The sequence below is a fragment of the Dunckerocampus dactyliophorus genome, chromosome 9, assembly GCF_027744805.1.
Source record: "Dunckerocampus dactyliophorus isolate RoL2022-P2 chromosome 9, RoL_Ddac_1.1, whole genome shotgun sequence".
Classification (NCBI taxonomy): domain Eukaryota; kingdom Metazoa; phylum Chordata; class Actinopteri; order Syngnathiformes; family Syngnathidae; genus Dunckerocampus; species Dunckerocampus dactyliophorus.
Window position 1 is genome coordinate 30607076 of NC_072827.1, and position 17606 is coordinate 30624681.

General features: G+C 42.9%; 2 protein-coding genes across 3 annotated transcripts; both read left to right on the forward strand.

Moving 5' to 3' along the window:
* Positions 1 to 264: 264 nt before the first annotated feature.
* Positions 265 to 7437, forward strand: cep97 (centrosomal protein 97). Its single transcript, XM_054787146.1, has 11 exons — positions 265 to 393; positions 909 to 1051; positions 1124 to 1282; positions 1357 to 1458; positions 1538 to 1651; positions 1727 to 1893; positions 2673 to 2837; positions 2935 to 3113; positions 3973 to 4519; positions 5729 to 5804; positions 6700 to 7437. The coding sequence occupies exons 1-11, from the start codon at positions 360 to 362 to the stop codon at positions 7153 to 7155; spliced, it is 2142 nt and encodes a 713-aa protein (XP_054643121.1). The 5' UTR covers positions 265 to 359; the 3' UTR covers positions 7156 to 7437.
* An 899-nt stretch (positions 7438 to 8336) lies between these two features.
* Positions 8337 to 16797, forward strand: LOC129188189 (NXPE family member 3-like). Of its 2 annotated transcripts, XM_054788368.1 has the most exons (6): positions 8337 to 8600; positions 11830 to 11989; positions 12119 to 12897; positions 13680 to 13750; positions 13824 to 14027; positions 14091 to 16797. In XM_054788368.1, the coding sequence occupies exons 2-6, from the start codon at positions 11903 to 11905 to the stop codon at positions 14630 to 14632; spliced, it is 1683 nt and encodes a 560-aa protein (XP_054644343.1). In that variant the 5' UTR covers positions 8337 to 8600; positions 11830 to 11902; the 3' UTR covers positions 14633 to 16797. The 2 variants fall into 2 exon arrangements, with proteins under 2 accessions (XP_054644343.1, XP_054644344.1); XM_054788369.1 differs by lacking the exon at positions 11830 to 11989.
* The last annotated feature ends 809 nt before the right edge of the window (positions 16798 to 17606 follow it).

A 17606-nucleotide genomic window follows, 5' to 3' on the forward strand; every position in this document is an offset into this window, starting at 1 on the left:
TGTCATGAACCGTCTGCTTGTGAGTTTAATTTAAAAATAATATTTCCGTAATTAATTCGCGTATCGGGAAAAACACTGACAATTAACATCAGTAATTGGCGTTTTGACAAGTTAGCACAATACAGAAAACGATCGCTGTTGCTGAAAGAGCGCATGAAGCAAACGATAACCGGAATTGTAGTCTTTCACAACATTCTGTGCTAGCCATCACACAGGAGTGTACGTTAGTTGTGAACTACATTTCCCAGAATGCTGTCCGGTTGCACTGTTTGAATGTCTTGCTAGCGACCGGTTGGTTGTTGTATTCCCAAGAAAGGCTCAAAGATAACATTAACACTGGTTGTTTATGTAACTGTAACATGGGTGTATCAGATTTAGAGTTTGATACAAATGGTAAGCGTGTGTTTTAATCTAAGTTTTATTTATATGTGTTTGTGTTGCATGGTTAGCTAACATGCATTGAGTTCTACCGTTAGCTAGCGTCAGTTGTTATCAATGGATAATGAGAACGACAGTTTCAATATCAAAGAGTGGTGTTACATTAGCAAATAACTATCATTTTCAGTGTGTGGTTAACACAAATTGTGTTTAAGTGCATATGGTGATACAGGAATGCAGTACTTATTGTACATTCTCTAGTGGTTTCAAATGCCAACAACGTAAACAAGATCATTCTTGTGCATGATTATGCTATGCTAAATTTATTTAGCGCAAAGCTAGTATGATAACAACGTTTAAATGACTAGAACCCCATTCGAGACAAGGTAGCTCTTTAACACAACGATAACGACCATTTCCTGTCATTCATGAAGCCCCCCGTTTTATGTTTGGAACAGTATGCGTGTGGAAAAAAAAAACACTTAAATTTTCTATTATTTAGCAAATGTTTGTTTCCTTCCATCCAAAAGGACCTGTGGTGGATCTTTCGGCTAGAGGCATGCGGAAGCTCGACTCTAGTTTTGTCTGCTCTGAGGACACGCACACTCTCATACTGGACCAGAACCAAATTATGAAACTTGACCACCTGGAAAGGAACCCAAGCCTCCAGCAGGTGCTTTAACTCTTCATTCATACCCATGTGCGGAGTGACATAAATATGATACATTTTTTTCTTGATCTTAAGCTGTCTGTAGCCAGCAACCGTCTGGTCAGGATGATGGGTGTGTCGCAGCTTAAAGAGCTGCAAATCCTCAATCTTCCCAATAACAGCATTGGCTACATTGAGGGACTGAGGGATCTGCCGAACCTCAAATGGCTCAACCTGTCTGGAAATGCTATTAAGGTACGGAAAAGGTGGTGTCGATGGATGCATTAAATGTGTATGTAACTGTACGGGTATTTGTTTTTTTTACACAGGTCATTGAGCAACTAAATAACTGTGTCTCACTCCAACATCTGGATCTTTCAGATAACAGCATATCTAACATTGGTGATCTAAGTAAACTTGTAGCACTAAAGGTGAGGAAAGGATCATCAAACCTTAATGATTTGTTGGTACGCATTTTTTGTGTTTATGAATAATTTGTCACTTTTACAGACACTTCTCCTGCACGGAAACAGCATCACAACACTTCGCACTGTGCCTGCCAATCTCTCTGCACATGTGTCCATCCTGTCTCTGGCCTCAAATGAGATAACAGATCTCAACGAAGTATTAATAGTAGTGATAATTTCTCTCTACTCAGTTTTATACATGCTCACTGCTGTTGTCTTGTATGCGCCGTAGGTGGCATACCTGGCCTCTCTCCACGAATTGGCGCAGTTATCCATCATGAACAACCCCTGTGTCATGCCAACCCCCTCGCTTCCGCGTTTCGACTATCGGCCGTATGTGATGAGTTGGTGTCTGAACCTGAAAGTCTTGGATGGCTTTGGAGTGTCTCAAAAAGAAGGGTTAGTACTTTTTTTTTTTAGCCTTGTTGCAATTGACGATGAAATACAAACATACATACCGCATTTCCTCAAATAGTGGCCTCTGCTTTAATAGATGCCCGGCCTCAATTAATCGCCGGGTGTATCTACTTGAATAAATAGGAGCCACACCTCAAATACATGCTGCCTTCTTTCTCACTGCTGTTGATACAGGATAGTGACACAGGCAAAATGCCAGCTTCTATACTTCAGTAGTAGTAGTTTATGTAGCATAAAAGGGGCTAAAGATGAAAGCATTGGGAATATACAGACCATATTTCCCCAAATAGTGGCCTACGTGCTAATAGATGCTGTGCCCCAATTAATTGCTGATTGAAAATCAAGAAATAAATGCCACACATTGGATAGTTACCAGCTTTTTCCTCTCAGGAAAAAAAAAACACAAGGTAGCTGTAATGAACTTTACTTTGACTGACAGAAATCTTGACCACAAATCAGACACGGCACCTGTAAAGCTATCATCAGGGTGGATTTCAAAGAGAAGATGCAAAAGCAAACATTTCAATGTTGAGGCAAAAAAAAAAAAGTGGTGATACATGCTTTTCAAATGACATATATATTGGATATATTCATTTTCATTTTACGTTGTAATAAAGTATTATTAATTTGTAGTAAAATGAGTCAAACACATTTATTCACTTGATATAAAAATACATTCCTTGCTTCTAATGGATGCTGCCATATGAGGAAATGTGGTATTTAACACATTCTTTCCTGTGTACTTTTATCACCATCACCAGACTCAAAGCAGAGTGGCTGTACAGTCAGGGCAAAGGTCGTTCCTATCGACCAGGCCAGCATGTGCAGCTGGTTCAGTACCTTTCCACCGTTTGCCTCCGGACCTCGTCGTCGCCTCTGGTGATGGCGGAAGATGCAAAACTGGAGAAGATCCTGACTAAGCAGAGGTAGAATATTGTCTTTGGGTTCAATGGAATATGCAGCAACTTGGCTTTAAATGGGAAAAGCTGGAGTAGATCATGCAAGGCCATTTCTCTTCCTGAGGTTTCACCAAATGCAGCTGTTGGAGGAGACGCGGGGAGAATGCCCCAACCCTCCTTGGCCCACTCAGCTGGCTGTAGAAAAGACTGGTCCCTTGCATACATCGCCACAAGGGGGAGCTATAGAAGGGCAGAAATTGAGCACTCCATCACCAGCTGCTGTTCTAGTAGACCAGGAGAAAGGTAAAAGAAAAGCTGATTTGTCTTTGTTTGCACAACTTATAGTTGTACTCGTATGGTGGCTTTATAACAACTTTTACAACTCACTCAACTGCAGTGAGTACCTGGCTGTATTAAATATGAGGCATTTATTAGGTTACATTTGTACAATGCATTTTTTTACAATAACAGTAAAATATGTTCCGTAAATTCCGGTGTATAAGCCGCTACTTTTTCCTTCAACTTTGAACCCTGCTGCTTATACAGCAGTGCGGCTAATTTATGGCTAAATTCTAATCTCGTGACATCTCCTTTACTCCAGAACCACTACTAATTGCGCGAGTCAGTGACGAAACGGTAGCTCTTCTTTGACAGGAGCGAATCGCGAGCTATCACTGCACTCACAACAAGCTTGTAAACCCACTGGAAATTGCAGGAGGTCATTTTTTATATATATATATATATATATATATATATATATATACACACACACACACACACACACACAGTCGGACTCACGGTGTCATCTTACAAATTACACTAAGCTCATCACACAGCAACTTAACACTCAAAAGGTAAACCTGATAAATATATAAACATGTACCAATACAAGTTGAAAATGGAAAAAACAACTATTTTAAAGTAAATGCATTCATTAGGGCGCTGCACTGACGACAGCCTCCCTCTGGGCTCCGGCCTCCTCTGACTCCCATCTACCTTTACAGATGGCAGGATGAAACCTAGCAAGTCTTAATTTTGGTGGTTACTTAGGGTGTGAATGATGCACCCCGGCGATGAATTGGGCCGTGGTGTCCATTGCAGCGGAGTACACTATTTGAGGAAATACTGTATTTCAAGTTTGACCATCCTTCCTTCCATACAGGGCCAGCAGTGCAGTTCAACACGTGGGTGAGCTGCAACTCCTCCAGCGCATCACTGCCACACGTTTGCAGCCCCATCAAGCTGAGAGAGGAGAGCCTCTGTCTGGAGGACGTGCAGACGGATGAGGACAAACTGAACAGCAGCATGCTCTCCTCCGAGTCCTCCTTCCTGCCCTTCGCGCCTGACCTGGAACCACAGCTGTCTCACACGGACAGCGAGGACGAGACGGAGACATTCGAAGCCGACTCCCTGGCCCCCATGCTTCCCCGGGCAGCCCCACCAGAGCAGAAAAACAAGGGTATGCTGGAGTGTGCAGCCATTAGCTCGCAGGCGCCACACCTCGAAGCTCCCAAAGAAGAAGAACGTTTGAAATTCATGACAAAACAGTCAACCTGTGAGGAAGTAAAAAGAGCAGCTGTTAAAATCCAGTCATGGTGGAGGGGGCAGTACACACGATGTTGTCACCCCGTGGCCAGAGAGGTCCGAAGTGAGATACGCCTACGCAGGATGCAAGACCACATCATCTTCTTGACGGAAAAACTGGACAGGTACATGACTACATAGGAGAACCCCTGAGCTAATTAATGATGTTCATATTATATTGATCCTTAAAGGGACCCTTATCCTACGTCTGCGACTTTTCAGACGCAATGTTGTACTCTTGTTCTACATCAGGGGTCCCCAACCCGTGGATCGTGAGCTACTAGTCGATTTTTGGGATTTTGCCAGTCGATTGCGAGAACATTTTGAAAAAAGAATGTATTTTCATATCAGTGCTTTCAACTCCCAGAGGGTGACTAACAGGCACGCATTTTGTCCACTGAACACGCCCGTACGCCTCGACGCTATCCAGGCAGCAACCCCCGAGCCCCAGCAAGGAGCCCAGTCCCAAAAACCCGGCCGGATGTACACAAGTACATGATGTGGAATCTGGAAATGCCATGTCTTTTAAATCCCCGGTTGGATACGAGAACGCCACGAGATTTCCAGATCGTTTTACTTTAGGAAGTCCATGTATGGCAACTTGCTGCTTCTCCAGTTACAGTCATTCCTGGTTTATCGCGGTTAATTGGTTCCAGACCTGACCGCTATCAGTGAATTTCAGATTCGGTATTAATAAATGAAATATTTTCATAGTTAAAGCTTAGAAAACCTGTTTATGACTTTCTAAATACATTTTTAATATTAGAGCCCTGGAGAAATGAAATAACATCCCTATAGCCACCTTTACACTCCTATTATTCTTTATTTGCAACACATTGCTCAACTGTAATGGACAGGCTACGGGACAGACACACAACAGACTCCCGCCTAATTAGCATGCTACCGAGCTAACTAGTTAGCCTCCAGTTTGTTTATTCTAAACTTAAGAAAGGGTTTTAAATGGAGTGGGGAAGAAGGAAAAAGTAAGAAACCAAAAACATACCACTCCCACACGGAATGGGAGGGAACAGGCTCCGTAACCCCATCATTTTAGCCAAGAGGAGAAGAATGCAGATTTGCTCTATACATAACTTGAGATTTTTGGTGTATTTTATTAAAATAAACTCAGTATAGTGCTCCACTGGGATCCAATATCATTTTAAAAGGCCATGAAATGAGCAGGATATGGCCCCTTTAAGAAGTGTCAGCATTATGTCTTTATGTAGAATTTGTGACATCTAGTGTTATATCTCATAACAGTTTGCATGTGTTTTGGATCATTTAGGTCCAAAGGCTTGTACCAAAACTGCACCCAAATGTGATTTTCTTTGCAGGGTGCAGAAACAGTGCGAGGAGGAGCGGTTACAAAGGCTGGTACAGGAGGATGCGGTTAGGTTTCTATGGAAACAGGTCAGCCCAGTTACTTAGAGGTTTCATATTGTACTTTTTTTTCCCCCAACAATTTTGAATGAATCTCAAAGGTCCCACAACAGTGTATTGGAAGTTTGTGGAATTTAGACACTTTAACAGCGCTTTTTAGTAAGGCTCACTGGGAACACTCCGTTTTGTGTAGCTTTAATTAGGGTTGCACAAGTCCTTCAAGCCGATACAGGTGACTTCCTACTTCTCAAGACCAATGCTGATAAACGCAACTGCATGCCTGGAGGTAAGAACGACTCAGTCGGATTTGACGAACTGTACCTGTAGGTTTGTTCTAACCAAATATCACGACTTCACTATTATAAACAAAACATTAAAAACAAAAAGTAGCAGCAGCTCAGAAGTACAAACCGTGGCTCCAAGGGGTTTACTATCCGACGAAAGCCGGTATCTTCAACAATGGTAAAGGGCTGGTCAAATCACAGATCGCTTGTTAGCGATCACTGAAGGTACCAGCTTTTGTCTGCTAGTAACCCCTTGTAGCCACGGTTTGTACTTCTGAGCCACCGCTATTTTTTTCTATTTCTATTTTGCTGTTTCTTACCTCTAGGTGTGCACAAACTGCAGTTAAACCTAAATAATAATTTAAAAAATGATATAAAAATGTATCGGTATCGGGCTTGAGAAGCAGGAAGTTGTCGTTATCAAAAATATGCATCCCTACTATAGATATAAAGTATGTTACTCTTCTGGGAACTGCTAGATGGCAGAGAGCAAAGGTGTGTAGAGAAACCTTTTATTTTTATTATTATTATTATTATTTTTTTACAAAGCTTAAAAAGTCAATTTTGTCTAACGCAGCTTTTACCAGTTATGAGTCTGGTTCTGCATTATTAACAAAAGTGGCACATTGTATCTCTTGTAGGTGCAGTCCATGCTGCAGTGGAAGCAGTCTGTAGACAAACAGCTGCTTAGCCTCACTCACATCTCTGGTGGTCCGTGCCAGGCGGCACCCCCCCTGGTGGCCTGCAGCACCGCCAACCAAGCGGCCACAGACATGTCTTTCCCAGACTCAGGCTTCCAGACGACAAGAGAAGAGCAGGCGCTGCGGGAGGACAGCTTCCTGAGCAGTGGGACGGGAGAGTCCGTGATGACGGTGCGAGCGCCTAGCCCGAGCGGCGGTGGCGGCGCCGACAGTACGGACTGCAGCCTCCTGGAGCAGTACGCCTCCTCCTTGCAGCAGAGGGAAGAAGAGGACGAAGCAGAGGAGGTGGTTAGCGATCATTCGGTGACACCACGGCGGTCCTCGCCTGTCTCTCCTGGAAAATCAGCCCTGCAAACAAGAGACGAGGTGCAAGAGGACTGCAGTCACAGAAACTGAGAAACTTCAGCTGAAATGAAAAGAATGTAAATTATGACAGAATATCTACTGAACACGGCACTTGTATTTATTGCTCAGCTTACATGCCTTTTTTTTTAATTTACAGTATCTTCTGCACTTGTGAAAGACAAAACGATACAACATTTATAACGTAGCTTTGTTTAACAGATGTTATTCAAGTTTTGTTCAGCGAGTCTGCATCTACTGTTACATTTATTTCTTCTACCTCTTGATGATTGTACATTCACCTGTGCTCTTTCCTGACGCGTCATTAAACTGCAATAAAAGATCAGCGCACGTTTTCACTGGATTGAGCCAATGCAGCGGACGCATACATGCAAACTACAAACTCCCATCACAGTACAACCTCAGAAGTTGAACACAATCTTCCATTTTTTCATATGGTGTATTTTTTTGTGTAAGCGAATTCTTCTACTCCTGAACTGCTGCACACAAATGAGTGAAAATGTGTCAAAACATGCACCCCTACTGTGTTGCTTGTGCTAATAGTTTTCTGACATACACCACATGGTGGCGTTGTCATTAAACCCCATAAGTCGTATTGACTTGAAATTTCTCACACAGCTCAATTCCGTTCTCGAGAAACACCCACTGTAGCATTAGGGCGTTTAGCCGAATCACGGCAAAATTTAGTACACACCTTTAGGGGACTTACAAGCAAAATTGGTTGAAGAACGTGGTCGTATTGTGAAAATAACTGTACTATATAACATTTCAAAATAATACAATAATATTTTGCATTTGCAGAAGTAACACAAGTAGATGAATATTGTTCAGCCTGGAAATAGCATCAGAAGTAATTTTTACACAAAGAAAAAGGGGACAAATGGACACAATATAATTAAAGCTAACCTAAAAATGGCTCGACATATGTTTTTAGTTTTATTTGTGGGTCACATCAATACTTCTGATTGGGTTAATTTAACTTGTATGTGTTTAAATAAAAAAAAAAATCAATTCTACAAACTTATAAAACAACGAAAAAGTATATATAGTAAATATACTTATAACGCCAATTTTGTTAAAAGTTTAGTCTAAACTTATTAAAACAGTACACTTAATTCTATCATACAGTACAGCACTAAATCGCATGCATTGGTAGGACGCTTCTTATTGGTTAACAGGAATGCGGAAGTGAAGAAGAAAGGCTGCCAATCACAGTCGATAATACTTGAACGGCCGCGGCTTCATATTTCATCTGCAACCGAGCGAGGACTTGAGACAAATTGTCAACATACGGGCTGTGATTTACAATCACAACCCCCCTTTTTAAATTTTTTTAAAAACTGAGACGAGATGTCCGGAATGAAGAGGCTCTTTTTTGCCCCGAACCAGTTCGTCCTCTTCAACCGAACCCCGGCTGCCTCTCCTCCCTCCTCCTTAGGAACTGAGCTCATGCTAAATAACAGCTCGGCCATCGTGATGTAAGTTTAAATAATATATCTCTATATATGTGTAGCTATATACAGTACAGTTGAGTGTTTTTGCTTGAAATAAAGGCGTATAATGCAATTGCAGCTCAAGCGGGTTGTTGATAAAAGGTTATTTACCCCCTACCTATTTGTTGGGAAGACAAAAGGGTTGATAACCTAATTATGTTATTATGTGTGTTATTACTGGGTTTGCAGTGCGTTAGACCTATTAAATAATTATTGTAATATACAGTATATTAAATAATGTGGTGGTGTTGTTTTTTTAAAAGTTTAGTTTTGTGTTTTTACAAAAAAAAGTGCAGATGCATTTAATGTAAAGCAGCCAGAATGCGGCTTTAAATAAAAGATAATATAGACTGTAATGATTCACTTAAATATGATCATAAACCTGTCGGTTTACCTTCACTTGACTGCGCCGTTATCCGGTCCTTTTCATTTGTTCGTTTAGGGCGCTATTCTCCAATGCCTGGAAGAGGGAAACGCCGCGCAGCTGCGCAGATTCCCCCCAATTTATGTAAATCTGCCACTACGCACCTTCTTTCAGGATACACACTAAATGTGGGCGTTCCCTGTCAAATATGGCCTTGGGTATTCTCCCACCACTTAAGTACACTTAAGCTCTTCACTTTTGCCCCTGTCTACTCCTGAGGCTGCAATAAGTCCAGTAGCCAAATATTGCTCTTGGTGAAACGTGCATATTAGTTAAACCTGTTACATTCTCCTTCAATGGATCAGGCCTTTTGAAATTAAACGTGTGCTTGATCTTTTTCACCGATTTCAATGACATTAGCACGTGTTTCACAAGCTCCATGTTCCAGGATTTTCAGATCCCCAAAAAATAACGTTGAGGAAAAGTCCGTCTCCTTTTGTCAACGAATCGCATAAAACCCGCCTTCATTCACAGTTTACGTGCAGTGGGCCTGCCAGGAGTCTGGATGTGAGAATACACGTAAGCGAAACGTCCTTAACAAGTGCGCAGAAAAACGCTTAAGCACAAACGGAAGAATCGGGCTAATCGAGTCCCTTGTGACTTTGCTTGTAGTCGGTACCTGCAGCTGCTTGTGTGTACATTTAGCACACAGCGCCGACTACAACAGCGTGAGAAGAAACAAGAATCGATAAACAGAACATTTTTCAAGACAGTAAGTATTCATCACTGGTGGCTGGAACAACTAGCAGAGGCGTCACTCCATCCGGTGAGTGAATACGTCTTGAATAAGAAGTGATTGAGGAAGTGTTGGCAGTTTTTCATGCAGTTCGGGTCAGGTGTTCCGATCTGCTGTCAGCCAGGCTTTTTGTTTGTATTCAAACAAACTGTCAAAAGTCCCTCAATCACTTCTTCTAAGACTTCTTCCTATTCCTTTTTGGACATATGCATGTTCAAAATAAATTAAACCAAACCAAACTAAGAACTGCACAATACTCCCATCACTACTGTATGTAGAAATCTTTACTATGATCTTCTATTTTCTATATATTTCGAAATTGTTAATTGTGGGTGAAGTGAAAATTCCATGGTTGCAATCATGATCAACAAATTAAAGGCAAAAATTGGAAAGTCGGTCAATGATCTTGAAAAATGTCCAAGTAAAAAGTAGCGGTAACTGCGACACTGGTCCTATATTTACGTGGCATTGGATAGACGTATCGCTCAGCTCTATGCCAAGAAAAAAAAAGCAGGTGGGGCTTCCTATTTGGTAGTTTGCAGGCTGCCTCCTTTTTTATGGAGGGTAATAAACACTTGGGGTGGGAGAAATAATCGATTCATAGATGCATCGTGATGCGGACATTGAGGATTATTCATCGATTCAAAAATGTCAATAATCAATGCTGATGGAACAAAAAAACAGAACACAAAGAAGGAAAACGTAAGTGCCGCCCGGACGGTTTATAGTGGTGCACCTAAGTGTAAGACGCTACCAAAATGGCTGAGCGTAAACCCTTCTGGAAGCACTTTGGCTTTCACGTAGTTGAAGGTAAAAATGAGCCGGACAAGAGCGAGACAATATGCAAGCTTTGTCATGTAAATTTCCCCGCTGTGGGATAAATAAAGTACATACATACATACAAGCCTCAGATATTTTGGGAACACGACAAATATGCGAAACCACATTGCACGTTTCCACCCGAACCAGGAGGAAAAACAGCCAACTGGAGTTGCTGCCGACCAGAGAACCATCGCGCAGGTGATAACTAATTTTCCACCCAACTCGGAAGTGTTTCTGCTCAAGACACTTTTATTGCGAAGGATTTGTGGCTGTACGTAAGTAAAATGTATTCATATAGTACCTTTCACAGACAAAGAAAGTCACAAAGTGCTTCACAATCATGTAAAAAATCGCAGTATGCATAAAGTTAAGAGAGCCCAAATAAAACAACACAGTCACATCAGCCCAATCAGAAAGCTTGTTAACACATAAAAACCTTTTAAGTTGGGTTTTAAACGCACCAACAGAGTTTAATGAACGCAGAAAGAGAAGAAGGTCATTCCAAAGCCCCGGAGAAACAGTCTGGAAAGATCGGTCTCCTCTGGCCCGGAAACGAGTACGTGGAACCATCAGTAGGTTCTGATCCACAGACCTTAGAGTAGGAATGGGGGTGTAGGGCTGAATCAGATCACTGCTACTGTATAAGAAAGGGCCTGACCATGCAATGCTCTAAAAGTGAGAACCAGAATTTTAAAATGTCTCCGATAGGAAACTGGCGGCCGATGAAGGGTTTTTAGAATAGGGAATATACAGTATGTGTTCTCCTGTTTGTACGGCAGATGTTTTTATTTTGGTTCCTCAGAATATGCTGAAGTTTGTTCATTTTATCCATCCTGCTCCTGATGCACTTTACTTTTCCTGCTGGTACTGAGCAATGGGAAATACGTTGGTATACGTAACCTTCCAATTATTAAAAGATGATGGAAGTAAATTAATCAGTTTCATGTTTATTTTAATTGTGGACCATTACAAATATGCTTTGTTTCAGTCATACACAGTGAGCAAAAAGAAATTATACATAGAAAAAAATTATGCATGAAAAAACTGACAAACTATGGATCACGAAAAAAGATCGTTTTATCATCGCGTCGCAGGCCTCTGAATCGTAATCGCATCCAATTGTGAGGTGGCCAGAGATTCCCACCCCTAATAAACAGACTGTTCCAATCAGCGCAGCATGTCCTCCTGCATGACAGAGATGTACATTTGGGGTTTTTTTGTCCTTTTGCCAGGGTAGAATGTTGATGATGCCATCGTTTCCACACCGATAGCAGATGACGGACACAGCTGAGCAAGAGGTTAACCATGTCCCCAAATGTTTGGAAATGTGGCCTCGCCGTCTTAGCGCTGCTTGGCCTCGTATTCCTGCTGCGCAACATCAGCATTTTAGAGGTGACAGAGTTTGAACATGATCCAAATAAAACTGTGACTGTGAAAAAACCCAATGAATTCCCTGATGAGATGAAATGATCTGTAGTCAAAATGTTTGATCCCATATTGCATGTCATGGTTTGTTTTCAGAACTGGAACTGTAGTGCAGTGTCAGCGCTGTCCCAGCTCCAGAGCCACATCCACACATCTTTGTCTGGACCCGTCCCGATGTTCCACCACAATCACACCTTCTGTGCACAGCTGGGCCAGAAAGCCTCACCAGAAGAAGAGCTAGAGGAGCACAGGTTGTTGAATTCCATCACCTGGCCTGGGCCACCGTCTGCCTCGGCACCAGTTGCCTTGCTCAAGACGAGCGACCCGGCCCACAGCTCCTTCACCATCCTTCCCTCCGAGAACAAGGGGCATTGGTACGTGGGCGACCAGCTAGAAGTCATCGTCCAGGTGTACGACTTCAAGGGTCGACCCAAGGGCTATGGTGGTGATTTTCTTCTGGCTCGACTGCATTCCCCAGAATATAGGGCAGGTGTGGCCGGGGTGGTGTTGGACCACAAGAACGGACTCTACTCTGTTCGATTCCTTCTGCTGTGGGAAGGGTCGGCTCAGGTGGAGGTCACCATGGTGCACTCGAGCGAAGCCGTTGCCGTGCTGCAGCGACTGAGGGAAGAGCGTCCCGATCGGGTGTACTTCAACAGCCTCTACCATCTGGGCCTTCAGTCTGAGACCACGGTTTGTAACATGTGCCTACCGCCTGACCGGGGGCCGCTGTGTGACTACACGGACTCTCGCACCGGTGAGCCTTGGTACTGTTACAAGCCTAGGATGCTCAGCTGCCACACCAGAATCAACCACGCCAAGGGAGGTTACCTCAAAAACATCACCACAGACAAGGAAGCAATGCTCTTTCAGAGGTAGTGATTGATTGACATTAGTACATCTGCACAAGCTAATAATACTGGATCAAAGACCTTGACAAAAACCTAACAATGATGCGCAACCGACCCCACCCCCCTATCGGCTTGTTCCACCTTTCTAGCAGAACTTGGTTTTATATCTGTACCACCTTTAGAAGAGTTTTCAAGCGGAATGATTCATTGACCCCCGGAATCCAGGTTCAGGTACCGCCGTCATTGAAGGACGCAGGCGTGCTCCAGCTGGAAAGTTCCACCCTTTTAAAGTGGGGGTAAAATGCCGTAGAAGTATGCTGGGGTGGTAATGCTGGAAAGTGCCGTCCTCGAACCCAAATTTGTTTGACTCAAATTTGGCCCGTTCTCAATTCTGAAGGACGGCACAGGTGTTACCATTGCAAAGTTCACCTCGAAAAAATAAACCTTGGTGTTCGCTCGAGCTTCTGTTCAAAAGTTAGGTTTAACAGAACAATCAGTGCACCCCCAAAACCACTAAAAGACTTGGGTCCCCTTCCTTAATTTAAAGGGCAGCACATATGTTAACGTAGCTTGGTTTGTACCACCTTCCAATCAAAAGTTATTTCAAACCGAACGATGATCAAGATCAGAGAGTAGAACTTAGTTTTAGCACTGTGGACCCTTCCAAAACCTGCATCTTCCTGTCGATCCAGTATAGAACTGATCCTCTTATTTGGTCAATGAGGCTGTGCAGGGGTACCTGATGTAGTGTTTGTAGGAATTGTAGACTCGCAGTTGTAATGCTGATCCTTTTTTTTGGGTGTCAGTGGCGTCAACATCAAAGTTCCCATCCGGGCTTCCGGGAAGGATGCAATCAGCGTGCTGCCTTCAAGGACAGGTAGGACCTCCAAGGAAACTGATCCCACTTGTTTTTTTGCATTGATTCTATTCATTTAATTGTATCGACTTAGAAAGCAGGAGTGTGAAACCGGATGCTGTCAACCAAGCCACGTCCGGGTACTACTACGAGGACTTGTGGAGACCCTTAGTCGGCGTCGCAATGCGCCAGTTCGACTCGTCAGCCATCACTCTGTGTTTGACCAATAAGGTGGTCTACATGTACGGCGACTCCACTGTTCGCCAATGGTTTGAATTCCTCGTGGATGTACTGCCAGGTGAGTGCTTTCATCTCGTAAACATGAACGCTTTTTATTTCCACTGACCATAGCCGTCCACAGACTTGAAGGAATTCAACCTCCGGAGTCCTAAATTGGTAGGACCCTTCATGGCGGTGGACAGCACTCACAATATTCTTGTTATGTACCGCTGCCACGGACCACCCATCCGCTTCTCCACCATAATGGCTAGTGAGTTGCGGTACATCGCCAACGAGCTGGACGGCCTGAGCGGGGGTCCCAACACAGTGGTGGCCCTCAGCATCTGGTCTCATTTCAGCACCTTCCCCGTGGAGGTGTACATACGCCGCCTGCGGCACATCCGCAAGGCTGTGGCGCGACTTCTGGACCGAGCGCCAGGGACGCTGGTCGTGATCCGCTCGGCCAACCCCCAAGCCCTGGACCAGCAGGTGAGCCTGTACAACAGCGACTGGTTCTCGCAGCAGCTGGACACCGTGCTGCGCTCCATGTTTAAAGGTTTGGACGTGCTAGTGGTGGACGCCTGGCAGATGAGCGTGGCGCACCGTCACCCTCACCTCCTCCACCCACCACCGGCCATTGTCAGGAACATGATAGACGTCATGTTGTCCCACGTTTGTCCATAGTAATGCCAAAGATGATGCCTTCATGATCGACCCTGGCCATGCTTTTTCTATGATGCAATTGTGAAAGAGGACTATATCATCACTGAGAAGAAAAAAAATGTATACTTTTAGGAAAAAAGTCATTGCACTGAAGTCATAATTTCACTGAATATTTTACATTTTTACGAATAAAGTTACAATTCTCGACAAAAAAGGTAAACGTCCGACTTCTTCCTTGTAGAACAGGGGTCTCAAACTCAATTTCTCGAGGGGCCAGTGGAGGTAGAGGCTGGGTCGCATCAAGTATTGGGAGTAGGGCTGGGAATCTCAGGGTACCTCACGATACGATACAATACATCCATGTGATAAAACCACTGTTAGTTCAGTGTTGGTGTTATTTGCCCCTGTAAGTATGGACGTGACACTGAGCTTGCCCGGATGTTGCGGGCTGCAGTTACACTACTCTTTGATGTCTAGTCGCGGGCCGTAAGATACGATTTGCTGGGCCGCCAGTTTGAGACCCCTGTTGTAGCATGATTACTTTTTCGCCATAATGCAACTATTTTGTTGTTTTCAAATTATGTAAAGTTCTCATTCACATTTAGACGGCTTGTTTTATGAGCAAAGAATTTGTCAGATTTTGGCGTTCATAACACTTTTTTTTAAACAATTATTAAAATTGCAATTTTCCAGAAAAAAGTTGCAATGTTGCAAAAATAAACGTATAGCAAGGCTGACCATCACTATTTTTACTTGTACAACTTTTTTGTGGAATTACAAAAGTAGGAATTTTATGATAATGGCAGGACATTGTGAGAATGAAAAAGGCTGTTTTACTAACATTGGGCCTCATTCACGAAACGTTCTTACGCACAAATCTGTTCTTAAAGCCTTCTTACGAAGATTTTTGGCATTCATGAAACGTGTTCTTAACTCCCAGTTCTTAGATCTAAGAACAAATTCTACGAACGCTCAGGAGGACTCTTACGCACAAGCAAAGCTTGCACTTTCAATGCGCAATCGCCCTCATGATGGATTTTGCAACCTGATCCCAAAAAATGTAGTGCAAATAAAATATCCCAACAATTATTTATCATCAAAACAACTAAAATATACTCCATCGATAAATATATATTCAAATCCCAATTCATCAAAAAAAAAAGGCTGGCTGGACGTGCGCTGCGCAGAGAGAGAATGTAAAGGGACCATTAGATTTATTTGCTGAAAGCCACCAATATTTGATGTCCCGCTTCAGGCTTCAGGCTTCCCTCTCTGTTCTTGCAGGTGTGCAGGATCATCAGAATAACATCGCAATGAAACGTGGTGTGTCTATTGCGCACGGAGCACCCCCCCCCCCAGATAACGACATGCGCCCCCAGCCACGTCTTGAGCCAGAGCACGGGGCTGCTGTATTAATTAGGCAGCGTCTAATCAAATGTAACCACAGAAAAAATACATTGCCACACACAAACTATGTATTTTGACTTTATTTTTCCATCATGATTGTGTAAATATTTTCTAGAGTTTCCAAAATGGTTTGGTTTCTGATTGATGGCCCACCTCCCGTTTCCTCCAGATCCCTCTGGTGCAGTCCAATCTTTTTCTTGAGTCTATTTTAAGTCAAAACACTTCTTTTTAACCTCTGCAGTGGTGCGTTTCTCCGTGGAAACGGCATTTATGTTTCCTGCAATGGTGCTCCATGCCGACTCTTTTTGGATGGCCTGATGACCGGTGGATACACGTGAAAATAAGGTGGTCTTGTGTTCGCTCACTCCTTGTAAAAGCACCTCTATTTCAGTAGAATTGAAGTTTTTCTTTCGTTTGTTGTCCAGCTGCTTCTCAGTCTTGCCCTTGCGCGTTGCCATCTCCGCCTCCAGCTGCCCGTTGCGCACGGCACATTTTTGACCTTATATAGGAAATAATAGGCGGTGACCTATGCAAATTAGGGCTCACATGCATGGGCATCCCAGTTGGCATTCGTCAACCTAAGAACACCGGTGCGAACGATTATCCCTACTTAAGAACGTGTCGTGAATGCGGCGCAGTTTCCAACCCGCGCCTTCTTAAGTACACTTCTTAAGAAGACTTTTAAGAAGATTTTCGTGAATGAGGCCCATAACTACTAATTACTAATTTTAGCATTCGTCTATTTAAGAGTACGACTTATTGTAGCATAGCAACTTTATTCTCTCGATGATACGACGTTGTTGTTGAACAATAAAGTATTAAAGTTGCCATTTTATGAAAAATGCTGCAAAAATAAATGTATAACAAAGTTGACTATCACTGCTTTTACTAATACATTATTAAATTACATTATTAGTTAAATTATTTACTAAATATATATTTAAAAGTACGCCTTCTTGCATAATTATGACTTTATTCACAACAATTATGATTTTCTTCTTGAACAATGAAGTATTAAAGTCGTAATTTTATGGTATGGATGTTGGGACATTGCAAGAATGAACACATAAAAAGCACATTTTGGCATTTACACATTTAAAAGTATGATGTCTTGTAGAAGTACGACAGAGTTCAGATCAAGAAATAGACATAAATTGTGGTATTCGCTTATTTAAAAAGTGACTGACCAGTTTTTCCCGAACTCTGTTGAGCGTTGTTCTAGTCTGAAGACATCCGAAGCTTTATTATTATGAATATTGTTTTTGCGTAAGAAGGTGTCCTTTACCTCTCAGGCCTTTTCTGCGTTAAAAGTATATCTGGATAAACAATCTTTTATCCATCCATCCATTTTCTGTGCCGCTTATCCTAATTAGGGTCGCAGGGGTATGCTGGAGCCTATCCCAGCTGACGTCGGGCGAGAGGCGGGGTACACCCTGGACTGGTTGCCAGCCAATCACAGGGCAACAATCTTTTATGTGGATTTTGATGTTGAATGAGCGTTGTGTCATCAGTGTGTGTGAGGACTGAAGGACATGAAGGGGGACGTCACCATCTGCCTATTTTTGTCGGACTGATTTGTTTCTTGCCA